Source organism: Canis lupus, chromosome 27, assembly GCF_011100685.1.
Source record: "Canis lupus familiaris isolate Mischka breed German Shepherd chromosome 27, alternate assembly UU_Cfam_GSD_1.0, whole genome shotgun sequence".
Classification (NCBI taxonomy): Eukaryota; Metazoa; Chordata; class Mammalia; order Carnivora; family Canidae; genus Canis; species Canis lupus.
Window position 1 is genome coordinate 41,301,807 of NC_049248.1, and position 19,268 is coordinate 41,321,074.

The following is a 19,268-nucleotide window of genomic DNA, read 5'->3' on the forward strand; positions in this document are numbered from 1 at the left end:
AGAGGCCAAATGCTTTCAGCCAAGTTAAATTAACTACCTGGATAACATGGGATAACACGAGACTGATTCAGCTTTAAATTTTCCAACTATGTATACTTGATGCACTGATATTCCCTAGTATTGAGGTACTACTATACCAATTATGCGGGGGGGGGGGGGGCGGGGGACAAATAATTAGTGTACCTAACAATGGTTGGCTTTGTGTCCTGGGGTGGTGCGGTAGTGGGAGGGGGCAGGTGGAGAGATACTTGGAGAAGTAAAAGGGGAAAGATTATCCTGAGAGTCACAGTCTCTAAGTAAATCCCCTACTTTCTCAGCTGCTGGCAAGAAGTTACATTCACAAGGAAAGAAAACTCTCAGGGGCCTTCCACTTTGGGCTGCCTGGGTGCTTTTTAGGTACATGAATAAATACAGTTATTAAATAAACATTGCTATAAATAGGGAAGATTTCCAGACTCCAGCATATGGTCCACTTAGAATAATAATGTCAATAATTGAATTTGAGTATGGTAGCTCCTTTTAATCTTCTGCAGGAGAATTTAACCTGTCTGTCCTAAAGGGATGGGGGCAGGGCAGGGAACAGAGGAATGGTTACTAATTACAGGAAAGATTACAGAGCTTGAGGTAAGAAAGCTTGGCTGTTGTCCACAGAGTGGAAATATTGGGGAGGTACAACCTACTGGGTTGTTTCAGTTAGTCACAGTGAGGAGACAGTGTGAAGTACTGTATTTTTAGGGAATGTAAAGCAGATTAGAATAAGCCCAATGACATGTCTGTGGAAATAAGATGTGAAATTTCAGAAATGAAAGCCAGTCTTCCCTGGTAATCTCTGGAATGGAATGAGCATAGAGTCCTGATAAAGGGGAAGAGGTGCAAAACACTGCTGTGACCACAGGGCAGGAAAGCTTTGAAAGCACGTGTAAGAAAATTATAAAGGTTGCAAATATTTTCAGAATAAAGAATAGGAAGTGCAGCCTAAAAATCTAAGAATTATTTTCCCCATGAAAGAAAATAACGTATTGCCTAGAGGGATGCCTGGGTGGCTCAGCAGGTAAGCGTCTGACTTTGGCCCAGGCATGATCCTGGAGTCCTGGGATGGAGACCCACGTCGGGCTCCCTGCATGGGGCCTGCTTCTCTCTGTGCCTGTGTCTCTCTGCCTCTCTCTCTGTGTCTCTCATGAATAAATAAATACAATCTTAAAAAAAAAAAAAAGGTATTCCCTAGAAGATAATCTGCTCTTCTGTATTTACAAAAGGGTGCAAAAAAAAAATCTCAAAGTACAGAGATTTTTTTTTTTAAGATAAAACATGCTTGTAAAGAAGGTAGTTGAACCTAACTGCATGGAGTCCTAGCTCTCCTTTCGAGGTCTTCTTTTGATTTTATTTATTTATTCATGAAAGACATTGAAAGAGAGAGAGGCAGAGACATAGGCAGAGGGAGAAGCAGGCTCCCTGCTGGGAGCCCAATGTAGGACTCCATCCCAGGACCCCGGGATCATGACCTGAGCCCAAGACATTCTTTTTTTTTTTTCTTTTTTTAAAGATTTTATTTATTTATTCATGAGAGACATACACAGAGAGAGAGAGAGAGAGAGAGAGAGAGAGGTGGAGACACAGGCAGAGGGAGAAGCAGACTCCATGCAAGGAGCCCGACGAGGGACTTGATCCTGGGACTCCAGGATTCACGCCCTGGGCTGAAGGCAGGCGCCAAACCGCTGAGCCACCCAGGGATTCCCCCAAGACAGACATTCAGCCGCTGAGCCACCCAGATGCCTCTGAAGGCCTTTTCGTTTTCTTTTCTTTTCTTTTTTTTTAAGATGTTATTTATTTGAGAGAGCGGGTACATGAGCATAACCCGGGGTGGGAGGGTGGAGAGTAGATTCCCTGCTGAGCCCCAATGTGGGGCTCATGCAGGGCAGACGCTTAACCAACTGAACCACCCAGGCACCCCGTCCTTTGGAGATCTTAAAAGTAGGACAAATTCTCCTTTTTCTTGCTATTTTAGTAGTAGCGTTGTCTTAAGACAATAAATTCAATAAGTGACTTTTCTAGGACTTCCTTTCCTTGTGAACTAGTGCCAGTAACAGGCTGACAGAGGCCTAGAAATAAAAGAGGCAACTGTCATTTGAAGCATTTATTCCAAGTTCTTGTGGTTTAAGGTAAATTATTTCAATCTCAGGATCTTATTTCCCACAGTTCTGTAATAGATACCTTTTGTTAAAACTTATCTTTGAAAACTCCAAGGCACTATTGGAGTGGAAAATATTTTATTATAAATTGCTATAGGGAAAATAAATAAATAAATTGCTATAGGGTACAGAATATTCACATACCATTATTATTGTAATCTGTCATTTGTAACTGAACACAAATTATTTAGCATTAGTGGTATCCTAGCTTGGAAAGTGGGAGTTAGACTGAAAAAAGATAAGGTTCAGTTTTCTCTGAATTCTTTCCGCTTTACTAATATCTTGTGGACATGTTGTAGGACGGTGAGCCAGAGGAGGTATGCCACTATTTCTCTAATGCAGTGTAAGACTCCAGCAAAAGCCCCATCTGTAAGTATTGATCTAATGTACTGGTGGTTGTTAGAAGGACCTGACTTGAATGAAACTTTTTTTTTCAACTTGGCTCATTTTGGAACAGTTCATATGTACAGCAGAAGCTTAGGTCACAGTATCACGGAATGTCAGGGCTGGAAGAGGCCTTAGAGATGAACCTGTCCAATCCCCTCATATCCTACATGGGATTCTGGGGCCCAACAGAGGAGAAATCCCCGTCCAAAGTTATATTGCCTAAAGTAGCAGAGCACTGGCTCTCTGTTTTTGTTTTTGTTTTTAAGAATTTATTTATCTATTCATAAGAGACACAGAGACACAGGCAGAGGGAGAAGCAGGCTCCGTGCAGGGAGCCCGATACAGAACTCAATTCCGGGACTCGATCACGCCCTGAGCTGAAGGCAGACGCTCAATTGCTGAGCCACCCAGGCATCCCCTGGCTCTCTGTTAATAATTCAACATCTTTATGGTGAATTCTAGAAAATTTCAACTAGAAAGTAAGACTTGCTTCTGCCTCTTCTCATTCAGTAATTTTTAGACCCATAAAGACCTGTTTACATAAAGGTTAAATTTTTAACTGTCCACTCAGGGAAGAGATTCTTTTTTCCTCCAAAACAATCCAGCAGGGGGCAACAAACTTAAATATGGATCCCAATGCTGAAAATGATTTTCAAATGCAAGAGGATGCATCTTCATCTCTAATTTTGTCCTCCATACCACCATCACCTCCAACAATAACAGCTACAGATTTATTGCTTTACTATGCATATATGCTATGTATTATTTATCTCATTTAGTCCTCCCAACAGTGTATCTACCTTTAAGTTATGCATTATTGCCATTTTATATGGGAGGAGATTTAGATTATGAAATTTGCTTGAGGACCCACAGCTAGAAAACAAAAACAAAAACCAGAATCCAAATCAAGGTAATCAGGACTGCAAAGTCCTTAAACATAGTGAAGTTCCTCAAAGGCTATCTGCTTAAATATGAGGTAGTCAAGAGTGAAAAGAAAAATGAAGGTATTTTGTTAATGAATCATATGAGAAACAATCTAAAAATAAAATGCCTATTGTTTTTATTTTATTTTTAAGATTTTATTTATTCATGAGAGACAGAGAGAGAGAGAGAGAGGCAGAGACACAGGCAGAGGGAGAAGCAGGCTCCATGCAGGGAGCCGGACACAGGACTTGATGCCAGGGCTCCAGGATCAGGCCTTGGACTAAAGGTGGCACCAAACTGCTGAGCCACCCGGGCTGCCCTGCCTATTGTTTTTAAATTGCCATAGTGAACTATTCTCATTAGGGTTACGAATGACCTCCATGTGACTAAATATTTTTTTTAATTTATTTTTTATTTTTATTTTTTTTTATTTATGATAGTCACAGAGAGAGAGAGAGAGAGAGGCAGAGACATAGGCAGAGGGAGAAGCAGGCTCCATGCACCGGGAGCCCGATGTGGGATTCGATCCCGGGTCTCCAGGATCGCGCCCTGGGCCAAAGGCAGGCGCCAAACCACTGCGCCACCCAGGGATCCCCATGTGACTAAATCTAATAGTCATTTTGGAGTTCTTTGCTTTCTTGACTTATCAGTGGCATTTGACTCTGCTAATCATCTCTTTTCCCTTGTTTCCAGGACCTCACACTCTTGGGTTTCCTCCTAACTCACTGGCTGCTCCTTTTTGGTGTCCTTTACTGGTTCTTTGTCTTTTCCCAGAGCTCAATACTTGGTCCTCTTCTCGTGTTTCTTTTTTTTTTTTTTTTTCTCTTGTGTTTCTGTAGTCACTCTGATCACATCTCACACAACGTCATGACTGAGGATGGCATTTAGATGTCTGTCTCTACCCAGATCTCTCTCCTTTGAGATCCAGACTCATATCCAGCTGGGTCTTGGGCATCTCCACCTCCATGACTCCAAGACATCAACATCTTGACTTAACATGACCCCAAATAACCCTTGATATCTACACCTTCCAAGCCTGGCCCATTCTCAGCCTTTTGCCCCTGTTTTTTTTTTTTTTTTCTTTTGCCTCTGTTGATGGCAAATCCATCTCTTACTCATTCAGGCTGTAAACTAGACTAATCCTTGGCTGCTCTTTCCCTCCATGTGAGCCTCTGGCTTTATCTATCGAATGTAGCCAACTCTAACCACTTTTCACTAATTCCTCTGCTTCAACTCTGGTCAGCAGCACTCTAGTCATCTCTCAAAAAGGATTATGGCAATGAGTTATCATCTTAAGATAGCTTCCTGCTTCTACCTGTCCTTTCCTATAATCTGTTCTCAACACAACAACGAAAGAACCAAAGTGATCTTTTAAGAAAAGGCAATTAGGTCATGCCGGTTCTATGTTTTCAACCCTGTTAGCTCCCCATATCAGAGTAAAAGTCACAGGACTTGCAGCTGCTTACAAGAAGCCATAAGATCTGGCTCCTGTTTCCTCTCCAGCCTCATCCTCTACTATTCATCTTTTCCAGCCAAGCTGGCCTCCCAGCTCTTCCTTCCAGGAACACTAAAGGGTCACTCTTGCTTGGGAAGGTGGAGTTAGAGGATCCTATGTTCCAGCTGCTCATTGTTAGCCACTTGGCTAATCCCTCATGACCTTCAAGTCTTTTTTCAAATCTCAGGTATCCTTAAGGGCTAACCCCCACCGTCTTGTTTATATTGCAACCCCTCCCCTCACTCCACCCTCTCAGCGCTCTCATTCCACTTTGCTCAGTATTTTCCTATAGCCGTCTTATGCACTTTCACCTTCTAATGACTTTTACGATTTGCTTATTTACTGTGTTCATTGCTTCTTTCCTCCTATCCCTCCTAGAACATAAGCTCTATGAGGCAGAGATCTGTCCATTTTGTTCACATACATATACCCAGGAACCCTAAAACTGTGCTGAATGTATTTGTGGAACGAATAAAAAGTTGACATGCTTTACCAATTAAGACTAAAATATTTAGGGCAGGGGATCCCTGGGTGGCTCAGCGGTTTGGCGCCTGCCTTTGGCCCAGGGCCCGATCCTGGAGTCCCAGGATGAAGTCCAGCATCGAGCTTCCTGCATGGAGCCTGCTTCTCCCTCTGCCTGTGTCTCTGCCTCTTTTTCTCTCTCTCTCTCTCTCTGTGTCTCTCATGAATAAATAAGTAAAATCTTAAAAAAAAAAAGACTGAAATATTTAACAACAGACTATGATGCCAGTTATTCCAATTTGCAGAATATCCTGCCAAACAATAGGTGTTCAATCAACATTTGATGATAGAACTGTGGTACTATCGTTTGAAAAGGAGTCTCTGTACATATTTCCACAGCATTCACTTTGTGTCTAGGAGGTGGAGTGTATCTTGAGTTCTACCTTTTCTGTACCCAAAGCCCATTTTTCTTTTCATTCTGCCTTTTTCTACTTTGGGAAAAAGTCCTTGTAACTTCTATTCTGTAGAGCACTTTTGCTCTCTGAATATTTCATAAACCCCATCACCCATAGACGGTGTAGAGAGCTAAGATAACACGGTGAAGTTGCAGAGAGGGAAACCTTTGCGGAGACGGTGAGCGCGGTATATTGAGCAGGAGGCAGTACAAGGTAATGAGGGCTTATTACTCCATTACTCCAGCGATTTGACCTTCGACTAGTTGAATTCCTCTGAGCCCTAGTTTACTCATCTGTAAAATGGGAATAACTCACAGGGTTTGTCGCAAGGACGAAATGTGATTGACAAGAGTGTGAAAAACCAACTACTCTGAATTGTAAGCAATAAAAAATGGAAGCTATTCTAATAAACTGAAAAAACTGCTTTTGCACCAAGGGGAAGGAGATTGTTGTTAGAGACAAAAAGTTCATTTAAAAGAAGGTAGGAGGGCACCTGGGTGGCTCAGGGGTTGAGCGTCTGCCTTTGGCCCAGGAGGTGGTCCCACATGGGGCTCCCTGCGTGGAGCCTGCTGCTCCCTCGGCCTGTCTCTCTGCCTGTCTGTTATCTCTCATGAATAAATAAGATCTTAAAAAAATAAATAAAAGAAAGTAGGAAAACGAGTAAAGTGGAGAATATCGGCTTCAGGTCAGCTGGTGGTAATGAAGAGCTGGAAGGGGGAGCGAGGCCTGCTCTCTCCGGAATCCCTCAGCTGCGCGAGGAGCCGCGCCAGGGCCCGGCAAGGCGGGAGCGGCGGCCTCGCAGGCCCGGGGCGGCGGGGATGGCTGCAGGTCCCGCCGGCCGCCGCTCCGGGGTCGAGACCCCTCTCCCGGCCGTGGCCTCGCCCGCCTGACACCGCGCCCCGGAACCCACTGAGGGCAGGGCACAGGCTTCGCCTTCCTTTTCCTTCCAATCGCCGTCTCCGTCCTCTTCCCCGCCTCACCCGCCCGCCCCGGCCCCGGGACGTGCTCTCCCTTCCTAGGTCTGGCTCCTTCCGAAAGTTTGGTTTGAACTTTTGAACCCACCAATCAGCGCCGCGCGCCTCTCCTGTGTGCGCGGGCGGACGCCGCGGGGCTTGGGGGCGGGGCCGCGGGAGGGGCGGGGCCAGCGGGGCTTGGGGGCGGGGCCTGCCGGGGGGCCAGGGGCTTGGGGGCGGGGCCTGCCGGGGGGCCGGGGGCTTGGGGGCGGGGCGGGGGCCGGGGGCTTGCAGGTGGTGCTGCAGAGAGGCGGGGCCTGCGGAGGCCTCGGGGGGCTGGAGGCGGTGCCGCAGAGCCGGGCGGGGGCCTGCGGGGCGGGGCCTGCCGGAGGCCCCGGGGCTTGGGGGCGGCCCGCAGAGCGGGGCGGGGGCCTGCGGGGGCCTCGGGGCTGGGGCTGGAGGCGGCGCCGCGGAGCCGGGCGGGGTCCGGTGCCCGCCCCCTGGCCACGTGGCCGGGGAGGGTATATAGGGTCCCTCGGGGCCGTCCCGCCTCTGACCACTTCTCCCCCGGACTCCTTGGAAGTCTGTTAGTGGGAGAAACTTGTCGCCGTCCCCTCGCCGCCTCCGGCCCCAAGGAGCCCTTGAAGTCTCAGTCATGGTGAGTGGGGTCCCCGGGACGTGGCGGGGGTGAGAGCAGTCGGAAGGGGCGCTGGAGCCCGGGTGCACGTGGGGCCGCGTCCCGGACGCCGCCAAGTAAACTGGCTTCTGATGGCGGGGCCGGGAGAGCCGAGCTCACCGGCAAACTTCTCCAGGCCCGGAAACGCGGCTAGGACCCTGTTGGGGGCAGCGGAGGGCCCTCGCGATGCTGGTGCGAGGGCGTCGCCCCAAGGCCCGTCACAGCCCCGGGCGCACCAGGGTGAGCCCTCCCTATGGCCCCCAAGGACTTGCCGACACCTGCACTCCCTCCCCTCCGTTCCCCCGAGTGACCTCACCGTGCCAGCCCCTTACGCACCGGAGCCCTGGAGCCCTGGAGCCCTGGGTGCGCGCCGGCACCGAAGGTGCGTCCGCTCCCTGGCGCCCCCTGTCCAGCGCCCGGTGACTCCCTGCTGAGTCACCTGTGGCTGGTCCCCGGGGAGAGCTTCCAGTTGCATCAGTCCACCTGCAGGGTGTAGGCAGGCTGCTCCTTTTAAGGGAATTATATTGACCGTCACGTTGTCGAATTTTGCAATTCTAGTGTTAACGTGGGATGTTTATAGCTGAAGCTTTGCACTTGGGCCAGGTTTCTAAAAACTCCTTAGAACAGATATTTTCTTATAAAACCGCGAGTAAACAGGTACTAACAATGTGTTCTTAGAAGGTCTGTTAGAGGTCTATCTCAAGTAAACCAGGTTTTTAAGTTACTATATGTGTATCAAATGTTTCAAAAATATTTCTCCGTAAAGAGAAGGGGATACAGTGAACAGACCAGCCACCCTCTTCAGAGGCCACTACAGTTCTCAAAACTAAATCTGACTGTAACAAATTGGCTTAAGTGCTTTTCAGCAAGGGAGACCAAAAGATCGTGGTAAAAGTGTGATTCAGAAAGTAGTGGGCCTGTTTAGAGTAGGGCGGGAGGGCAACAGCAGGGGACCCATTTCGGCAAACACTGGCTAGGTTAATATATGAGAGACCTAGAGAGGCAAAGACCTAGGCAGAGGGAGACCTAGGCTCCCTGCAGGGAGCCGGATGCAGGACTCCCATCCCAGGACCCCGGTTCACCACCTGAGCCAAAAGCAGACTCAACCACTGAACCACCCAGGTGAACCTCTCTTTACAAGAGACAGTGGCTGCTTAACCAGGGAAAGCTAGACTAAGTGACTCTCACCTGTGTCTCACCTCGCCTCCTGAGTGGCCAGGGGAGAGTGGAGGGCAAGCAGTGGCCATGGTCTAAACGAGAAAGTAGTTACACACAATGAAAGAAAATTTTTTGGGCTCAAAAGTCAGTAGAAGAAACACTTCATTAGAATGAAAGGCTCTTCTCAAATACTTTATCTCCTTGGACCTGGAGCTGTCATGGGCATATCTCTCCTGGGCTGTAGAATTTACAAAGTCCACTTAAAGGTAAATATGATGCAATGGTAAATAGTCATAGGTTCATTAGAACAAACAACTCCCCTTTCTCCCACAGCCCTAGAGCTGGGCGAGCAGATGCAGGTAATGAGCCAGGTGATGTGGTCAGGAGACCATGGGTGTTTTATGAGGAGTGTAGGCGGGAAGGAGGGGATGAGAAGTCAAAGGTTGTGGGTGATTGGGATTTTTATTATCTCAGGTTATTAAACTAGGCCCTTTGAGATCTTTGAGTGGTGTTGAGTTTTCTCTAGTTTCCTGTTAGCAGCTTTAAAAAAACTTTGAAGCCCTCTTATTGGGAAAATGTGAAGGGAGATATTTGGTGTTAATATTTTGAAAGTCCTCTGTTGGTCTCCAAAGCTACTTACAATGAGATACAATAAACTCCCATTTTTCATTTTCCTCTTAAATCTGGGGGCATAGATTCTGTCTTCGTGGCCTTATTTTACTAGGCAGGAATGAGTTTGGTAACTTATAAATGATCTTGCTCATCAAGTAAAGGAAAACAAACATTTTCCCAATATCATTAAGTTCTTGACACCACAGAATTCTTCCCACAGTGCTAGAGATCTACGTATGTATGTTTGGGTAGGAAAACTAATTTCTTAAGCTATTACTCAGGTCTTCTGGCTTTTATTACCATCTGTCTCCAACCTTGCCTAATCAAGAGGTGTTGATAGTGAAGGAAGAATGTTCTTCCTTAAGGTTGAGTTCTTCCACGGGGCTAAAAAAGCTGCCTCTGACCACAGTTTTTAAAATACAGCTAACTGCTGCTTATCTGGCATTTTCTCCATGAGTCATATGGCTGTAGTTTGCTGGTTTAAGCTGGTTTTAGAGGGAGAGGGAGAAGCTCTTGTCTTTTAAAGAATAGGATTAAAGAGGGACCAGAATGAGCTCAACGGTTGCACAATCACACAGAATGAATCAGAGCTGGAAAGGGGGAATTTTGCATGACTTTAAGGAATCAGCAGGCATATTTCCCAGGAGCTGGGGGAAATGCATTGCTATAGAACTGGCTTAAGTCTTTCTAAAATGGGAGAAACCTGACCTTGAATATCTAATGTGACTACAAAGCAAGGGTCTGATCTCTGGTCTTGCCTAGTAGTTCATTAACATATCTTTGGTTTTGCAAAGCATTTTCTCTGAATTAGTCAGCAATGGCTGTTGCTTGTGAAATAAACCTTGGGCAGGAGTGACTTCCAGAAAGGTGATGATCTATCCTGAAGGTTAATTAGTCACTTAGGTATGAATCATTCCTGAATGTCCCATCTGATCTGTCATATTCTGACATTTTCCTTTCTTCTTGCCACAGCGTGAGTGCATCTCCATCCACGTTGGCCAGGCAGGTGTCCAGATCGGCAATGCCTGCTGGGAGCTCTATTGCCTGGAACACGGCATTCAGCCCGATGGCCAGATGCCAAGTGACAAGACCATTGGGGGAGGAGATGACTCCTTCAACACCTTCTTCAGTGAGACGGGCGCTGGCAAGCATGTGCCCAGGGCAGTGTTTGTAGACCTGGAGCCCACAGTCATTGGTGAGTTGGCCTCAGTAACCCAAGTGAGCTCCCGGGGCACTGGGGCAGGAGGTCTGTCTGAGGCTCCATTGACAGACAGCCTGGGGGTGAGCAGGGTCATGCAGGTTGTTAGTGATGGGTGGCCACCTTGTTTTCCTTTTCCAGATGAAGTTCGCACTGGCACCTACCGCCAGCTCTTCCACCCTGAGCAGCTCATCACAGGCAAGGAAGATGCTGCCAATAACTATGCCCGAGGGCACTACACCATTGGCAAGGAGATCATTGACCTTGTCTTGGACCGAATTCGGAAGCTGGTAAACATTGTTTTATTTAGAGTGGGATGAGAGTTTTCTCTTACAGCTTTAAGAGAGACCACACCAGAGGAGTCCTCCTTTCGCACACTAAAATGACCCTTTGAGTGCTTACGAGATTTTAAACCAGATGGTCCTGGGTTATGGGATAAGTATTTGGGGCAGAGTTAAGTGCTCCCTTGCCTATTTCTATGTCTTATAAGGCAGACTTGGCAATTGCTCAAGGAAGTTGGGGCAATTTACCTAAAGTCAAGGTGAGAACCAGAGAGCCTTTTAACAGTTGTATTGATATTTAAGACTATTAAACATCTTTGTTCATAATAATTAACTTCCCTGCTTCAAGTTCAGATGCCCCTGTTAGGTCCTCTTAGTCACATTGAATAGGTGGCAGACTGACATGTAACTAATCGATCAGACTCCAAAAAAACGGATTACGTTACATTTGGTGCCTTACATTAATACAGAAAGTTCAGAGCACAAGAAGCTAGTATAATGCTGACTAGAAATGGCACATGCTGGAAACTTCCAACCACAATGAAAGTGGAATCAAGAGAGCTCCCCTATTAGAGGCTAGTGTCAATCATTGAAACTTGGAAAGTATTGAAATATAATCACAGAAAACAGTCGACTTGCTTTTCCACTAGAGCTCAGGGCCATGTGGACTGGCACCGTGTCAGAAAAATCTTGGGCCACAGTATTCACATCAGTAAAGTTGATAAGTGTTTTGTTTGGATCATTTTAATTAAGTCTGGCAATCAGATGGCTCTTTGCTCCTCAGGCATGTGGGCAGCTTGTAAGTAATTAACCAAAAATTAAGAATAAAGGCTTGGGTAGAGTAGCTTGTCAGGAAAGTCACATTCTAAGCCTAGCCACAACTGGTCTAGTCTGAAAAGAATGGCCTTGCATCATTCACAACTTGAGACTTTTCCAGATGTTTATCATAGTTGTCCTAGCAAAATTGGGGTAATGGTTCCTATGTGTACAAATCAAGCTTCAGCTACGAGCACTGACTTGGAAATCAGGACCTGCCTTTAGGGACAAATAAACTGAGTAAAACCCATGAAGGGTTCTGGAGTAAAGCTGATTACCAAAACAATTGTATTTGTCCTTGGTGTTGTTACTGTGTCCATAGGACGCTTAGTGGATTTAATTGGTAGACTGGAGTCTGCCCTGTACATTGATCCCATTCAGAGTGTGGACCCACAGGAGAAGTAACTGAGCGATTGGTAGAGAATTCCACAAATCTCAGCACTTTCGAGAAGTGACGATTGTCAGCAGAAAAGTCAAGATTATCCTTTCTTAGAACAGCAGTTCGCTTATCAGAATGGCTCAGTTAAGTGGTGGAAAGCCCCAGGGACACTAGGTCTCGCAGGACTGCACGTTACCTTTTGCAGAATCAGTCAATAGGCTTTCTGCTGACTCCCATCGTTCTCGACAACCTGAGGTAGGTTACTATTCTAATTAATAAATGCGAAAACTGAGATTGAGAACTAAACTTGGTCAAAGTCACACAGCAAGGAACTGGTGGAGCCGGATCCAGACCCAGCCAGCCTCCAACACCAGGGCATTGGAACTCGGCTGTTCTCCTATTCCAGCTCAAAAAGTAGCCGCCAGAGTTTTATAAGACCTTTATTGTGTGGGGCTGGTGGTCTCGGGCCTGCCCTTGGTGGCTCTCCAACTGTGAGAAGTTACCCTTGTTCTGCAGTCACAGCAAGGGCACCAGAGGTTGCCTTTCTAGTTAACTAAAACTTTGGCCTTGCATCCATCCCAGACCTCACGATTCCTTTGTCTGCAGAAATGAAAATAGTTCATTTTCAAATAGCTGATATAGCAGATTTTCACCCCTAGGAATTGTGAAGTTTCTCTGAATTTTAGCACTTAGAAGCTCACTACTATCGCTTTCTTGGCAAATATTGTTCAGTCTTGTTTGGAAGATTAAAAAAGATCTCCATCGGGCACCTGGCTGGTTCGGTCAGAACATGTGACGCTTGATCCTCAAAGTCCTGAGTTTGAGCCTTACATTGGGTGTTGAGATTACTTAGATAAATAAAAAACCTAAAATTAAAAAAAAAAATCTCTACCAATATAATTACGGGTTCAGAGAGGTCCTTGCAGCTTTCACCAAGGCTAAAATTAACTTTTCTTTTTGCAGGCTGACCAGTGCACGGGTCTTCAGGGCTTCTTGGTTTTCCACAGCTTTGGCGGGGGAACCGGTTCTGGGTTCACCTCCCTGCTGATGGAACGTCTCTCTGTCGATTATGGCAAGAAGTCCAAGCTAGAGTTCTCCATCTACCCTGCCCCCCAGGTGTCCACAGCTGTCGTAGAGCCCTACAACTCCATCCTCACCACCCACACCACCCTGGAGCACTCTGATTGTGCCTTCATGGTAGACAATGAGGCCATCTATGACATCTGTCGTAGAAACCTCGATATTGAGCGCCCAACTTACACTAACCTTAACCGCCTTATTAGCCAGATTGTGTCCTCCATCACGGCTTCCCTCAGATTTGATGGAGCCCTGAATGTGGATCTGACGGAGTTCCAGACCAACCTGGTGCCCTATCCCCGCATCCACTTCCCTCTGGCCACATATGCCCCTGTCATCTCTGCTGAGAAAGCCTACCATGAACAGCTTACCGTAGCAGAGATCACCAATGCATGCTTTGAGCCAGCCAACCAGATGGTGAAATGTGACCCTCGCCATGGTAAATACATGGCTTGCTGCCTGTTGTACCGTGGTGATGTGGTTCCCAAAGATGTCAATGCTGCCATTGCCACCATCAAGACCAAGCGCAGCATCCAGTTTGTGGACTGGTGCCCCACTGGCTTCAAAGTGGGCATTAACTACCAGCCTCCCACTGTGGTACCCGGTGGAGACCTGGCCAAAGTACAGCGAGCTGTGTGCATGCTGAGCAACACCACAGCCATTGCTGAGGCCTGGGCTCGCCTGGACCACAAGTTTGACCTGATGTATGCCAAGCGTGCCTTTGTTCACTGGTATGTGGGTGAGGGCATGGAGGAAGGAGAGTTTTCTGAGGCCCGTGAGGACATGGCTGCCCTGGAGAAGGATTATGAGGAGGTTGGAGCGGATAGTGCTGAGGGAGAGGATGAGGGTGAAGAGTATTAACCTGTCCGCTACAATTTTACACTCCGTTGTCTTGGGACTGTCTTATTTCTGTTGTGGAAGCTGTCTGTTGTGGTCCTAACTTGTCAATAAAAGTGATGTTTCTATTTTAAATGTCAGGCTGGCTTCTGTATCACAGTAAATACTAGTCTGCTTATTTAAGGCCAACTGGGGATGGAGGAGGCTGGCAGGGGATCACCCAATCATTTGATCAACACTTCAAGTGGCTTCTTTGTGCCATGCACTGTGCTAAGTGGTTTGGCTGTTTCACTTAATTCCTGGATTGATGAGTGGTGATAAAATCCTATCATAAGTGAGGCAGCAAGCTGAGATTGGGCTCCTGCTTCTCAGACTTAAGTGTGGACATGAATCACATGTAGATAGTAAGATGTAGATCCAAATCTGTAGGTCTGAAGTGGAGCTTAGATCCTGCATTTTTTAGCAAACTTCCAGCTCGTGCTCTTGGTCTGCTGGGACTACATGTGAAGTAGCAAGAGGTTAGGTAACGCAGCTAGTAGATGGTGGAGCCAAGATTCAAGGAACCAGCCAGACTAGCAAAACTTGCCGTCGGGATTTAATAATGTTAGTCACGTGGGAAGGGGTTGGAATTGTGCTGATCTATTCCATACTTAGACAAAACCTACAATGGCAAATAAGACTGTACTTTAAGACATTACTGCTTGGAGAAAGTGGAGCTGGCTGAGACACAAAATTACAGTAGTCACAAGTTACGGTATTGGTACCTGACCCAGTTTAGGTCATGGGGAATATCTGTAGTAGGAAAAAGGAACATTGAATGATGTATGTGTAGGAAAGATTGGAGAGGGAAGATCCCCTAATTTAGACCCTCTTCCAAGTACATGTTAGAAGAAGTGTGGTTGTTGAGAGCAGGAGGGAGTGGAGGGTGGGGGAAGAGGCATGCATCAGTGGCTGCACAGCGTGGTGATGGGTACTCAGGTACCAGTTGTGTGGCCCATAAGGATGAATAAAGCAAAGGGAAAGGGCTGAGCCTCAGGCAGAAGGGAGGAACCAATTTCGGTGCCTGGGTACCAGCCTGAGAGGGAATGCCAAACAGGCGGCAGGAGATGGGGACCGACCGGTACAGAGTTGCAGATGTGTTCACCTTTGCTCCATGACTGACTGTATTCCACTGAGGCTCAGTTCCCTTCTTTCTTTTCCCACTGGTATTTTCACCCCTGACTCTGAGGAAATCATCTAAAAAAACATGCATGTTCCATCTGGGAGCACAGCATTGCTTCCTGCCCAAGATATTTCAATTTCGTGCTCCCAGAGGGTCTTCAGCTTTAGCTTTCATCATTAGAGCAGCCAAGGTTTTAAAAGCCCTTCAGGGCAAGGCCCAGCCCTGACCCGTCCTTGAGCACCAAGGCAGCAATTGCTACTTATCAGATGGGCCAGATTCCTCCTGCCAGACTGTGGGGGGGGGGGGGGGGGGGGGGGTCTGGGATGAAAATGAACCTTGGAAAGGCCAGGCAGCCCAGCCACGGAGAGGCACCTGGAGATTTTCCCAATTTGAAAGATCTGCCAATCACCACAGTTGGAGCCCTGGAGGAAACTGGATGCTCATATGCGAGAAGAAGCAGATACATCATCCAGCTTCAGCTGAGCGTGACCCCTCATGGTACCTGAGAGGTCCATTCTCTAAACCAGCATGTTCCAAGCACAGTGCCCGAGAATGGGGTTTAGGGGTTGCCAAGTATAATCCCTCAGTCTTCAAAACAGCCTGGTGAAACCTGAAAGACAGCCTGAAGCCCCTGGGGCCAATCACCCCTGGCCAGGAATGACCCCTCCAATGACCTCTGTAAACCTTTACAGATAAATTATTTTCTACATGTGCCAAGACGTGAAAAATGTTGGAAACCTTTAAGCAGCTACAATAGTGTGGAGGTGAAAGAAGGTGAGAGAAGAATTTAGTTGAGAAAAAATATTCCAGTGGATCAGAGCCTGGGGAATTGGAAGAGCAAAGGGCTAGGGGCTGGGGAGGGATCTGTCCTTGCATGATTTTTTTTCCCCCTCTCCTGTGTTGGTGAGAGAGTGAATAGAAGTTAGCCTGCAGCAAGAACAAATATACCCCAAGGTCTAGGTCACTGCTTTGTGGCTGACAATCATCTGATCTGCCCTTGAGCACAAATGGAAAGTCTGGACGGATCGGCTGCCATGGCTGATGCTGCTGAGGCTTGATGGGGATAAATGGAGAAAGGCTAGGAGTATGCAGGCTTCAAGATTGGCTGGGGCCCCAGATTCTGGCTATGTGGACAGAGGGCTTCGGCTGCCCTCATCTGACCTGAACAGAGGAGCAATCTGCTCCTGCTCCAGCCAGGCCGCTGGCCACTGAGGCCCCAGTAGTGGGCTTAGGCCTGGCTGCTTTGTGCTAGTGTGATGAGACAATGGCCAGCAGGGACGTGTGTGGGCTGTCTACTTCTTGTTCCGTGTTTGGGAAGCAGCTGCAAAGGCCTCTGCTCCAGTGGGAATCTGTCAAACGGCCCAGTGTTGGTCCAGAGGCAGCCAGGTGGGTTCGAGCTCAGAGAGACCCTGTCTTAGACCTCCGCCTTCTGGAAGATGTGTGGCGACTCCGAGTGGGGCTGTGAGAGACAGGGGAGGTCCTGCCGGGGTAGGAGTGTTTCATGACCTTCACAGCACCCTTCCAGGTGGTGATGTTATCCTCGTCTCCACAGCTCAGGCAGTTGAAACTCAGCTTAAGTATCTAGCCAGGATCCCTGGGTGGCGCAGCGGTTTGGTGCCTGCCTTTGGCCTAGGGTGCGATCCTGGAGACCCGGGATCGAGTCCCACATCGGGCTCCCGGTGCATGGAGCCTGCTTCTCCCTCTGCCTGTGTCTCTGCGCCTCTCTCTCTCTCTCTCTCTCTCTCATTCTGTGACTATCATAAATAAATAAAAATTAAAAAAAAAAAAGTATCTAGCCTAAGGCTACAGAACAAGTGGCCAACCTAAAATTTGACCCCCTGACTCCAAAGCCTTCTCTGCTGAGTAGTCTCCCAGGGGGGACCAGGGCCACATCTTGGGTCATGTGAGGCCTGAGGCCCACCAGAGGCCAGCCCTCGCTCGGAGCATTGGACAGAGCCACGGCTCTCAATTGTCAGATCACCTTCTAGGAGCCCTGTTCCCCGGGCCCAGTGGCAGCGTGACTATCCGCAATGCCAAGGCCAGCCCGTTCCCACTCTCCAGGCTACAGCTTCTCTGGCGAAGGGGCTTTTTTTGGTCGAGGCCTCTCTCTGAACTCAGTGAATCCATCCTCAGATCGTGGACATACAGTGTCCTTTCAGCCTAGCTGCTACCCCCTGGCGAGACTCCTGCTGACAAGACACCAGCCGCCGTGCAGAGGGGACAGCTCCCACCCAGAGCGCCGGGGCCCGGTGGCCAGCTCTTGGCAGCCAAGGCCACAAGGTGAGGCTGGCAGAGACGACCCGGGCTGATGGCTCCTGGAACCCAGAGCCAGGGCAGCCGTCGGGGACACAGGGCACACGAGGTGAAGGAAATCTAGACCCAGTGCGTTGGGGTGGAGAAGCCTCCCCTCTCCCCGCCATGGAGGAAGTCCTCTTTGCCACATCTCACTAGCCTGCCACTGTCCCATTCATTCAAGAGCCTGGTGTCTGAGTTTGTCAGTCCTGAGCAGGTTCTGGGGAAACGGTTTCCCCTCCTCTACCGCTCCCCTGAGTCTGCAGCCGGAGAGAACGCAGCAGCGGCGCGGCCCTTGGGAGAGGCAGGTCCCCTGGAGCCAGAACGCAGGGAATGCTTTGAAACACCTGTCTCACCACCAGAAGGTTTCTTTTACATTCTCTTTTTAAAATGAGAACAGACTATAAAGCTGTCCTCACGACACGAGAGTTTTGTCTATATTCGCACATTAGTTTAATTCCCCGAGGGTGAGTAGGTGGGTGTAAATTCAGTGTCATTGCTGTCACCCTTCACCCCCCTGCCCACACTCTGCTCTTCTCAAACATCTCGTTTGGCTCACAGGAGATGTCTAGCCTGACAGTAAACTAATACTAAAATGCCCTTGGCAAAGGTAATCACATCCAATTATACTGTTATAACAGTCATTTCCGTTTTTAAGTATTTTCAATGAACCTAATTGGTACAAGTCACTGTGCTGGGTACTGGAGGGATTATATTTAGCTTTCTTGTCTCACCCCACCTGCACTGTGGAGACAGATCACATAGACACAACCCTAATTCAAGGTAGTACATGTCCCATGTCTGAAGAGATTATCACATGTGGCAGCCACCAGTGCACAGCCACCCCAAAGCCATCCCAGCTGGTGGTTTTACCTGCCAACACAGCCTGGTTGTGTGCAGGTGTTGGGCACCCGTGGGCATCAGGGGACCTGGGCCACTCCACCACCGGGGTGAATCTTAGGCCAAGCTGATGAAGGTGATGCCAGTTCTCTTGCCAGGGACTGGGTCAGGAGCCAGCACGTGATGGAGTTACGGAAATGAGAGGTGAGGTAATGTCTGCTGGGTGTGGGGTTGGGGGGAAGATGTTCTTAGGAAAATTTCCTTGCTCTTGAAAAGGAATGCACGGAAAAGATTTTCTGTCTTGGCTGTACTTGGATGTTGTTGTGTGAGCACATGATGCCTGATGGTGCTGCAGTCATCTTATGACCACAAGGGGACGGACAAGAGGACAAAAGCTAACACTGAGTGTGACAGAGCAGAAAGGGGAAAGGAACCTGGATCCTTGATGGGAAGTAGCTAGCCGTGAAGCTCCTCTGCCTCTTGTTTTTTCTTTATATGAGATTTAAAATCCCCTTACTGTTTGGGACATTTTGAGTTGGGTCTTCTGTTGCTTCCTGACAAAAGCATGCTCACGAATATAACAGGGCACCTCATGCAGGACTCCTGGCTGGCTCGGGGCGGGGGCGGGGGGGTAGGGGGGTGGGGGGGCATGGGACTCGATCTCGGGGTTATGAGTTTGAGCCCCACCCATGTTTTTGAGTATGGAGCCTACTTAAAATAAAAATTTTAAAGCCTTACACAATAGTTCATAGAAACTTTTGGTGGGATGTCTGGGGGGTTCAGCGGTTGGGCGCCTGCCTTCGGCTCAGGTGGTGATCCCGGGATCTGGGATCGAGTCCCACGTCTGACTCCCTGCGTGGAACCTGCTTCTCCCTCTGCCTGTGTCTCTGCCTCCCTCTGTGTGTGTGTGTGTGTGTCTCTCATGAATAAATAAATAAATCTTTAAAAAAAAAGAAACTTATGGTAAAATAATAAGAAGAATATTAAGATCCTTTTAAATGTGTATATCCTCTTTTCCAGTGCAAACATAGCCCTGGGATAACAAAGATTCTATGCCCCCTTCCTTCCGTCAGCT

General features: G+C 48.1%; 1 protein-coding gene across 1 annotated transcript; it reads left to right on the forward strand.

The window, feature by feature from the left end:
• The first annotated feature begins 7,374 nt into the window (after positions 1–7,374).
• TUBA1C (tubulin alpha 1c) lies at positions 7,375–14,034 on the forward strand. The gene is made up of 4 exons (XM_038577536.1): positions 7,375–7,523; positions 10,284–10,506; positions 10,651–10,799; positions 12,949–14,034. Exons 1-4 carry the CDS (start codon positions 7,521–7,523, stop codon positions 13,921–13,923), a joined length of 1,350 nt encoding a protein of 449 aa, XP_038433464.1. The 5' UTR covers positions 7,375–7,520; the 3' UTR covers positions 13,924–14,034.
• The last annotated feature ends 5,234 nt before the right edge of the window (positions 14,035–19,268 follow it).

Excerpts from the sequence above, each read along its gene's own strand:
- TUBA1C (XM_038577536.1), top strand. Across the intron at positions 10,507-10,650 it reads CCTGGAGCCCACAGTCATTG|ATGAAGTTCGCACTGGCACC; the intron begins GTGAGTTGGCCT and ends TTCCTTTTCCAG. Across the intron at positions 10,800-12,948 it reads TGGACCGAATTCGGAAGCTG|GCTGACCAGTGCACGGGTCT; the intron begins GTAAACATTGTT and ends TTCTTTTTGCAG.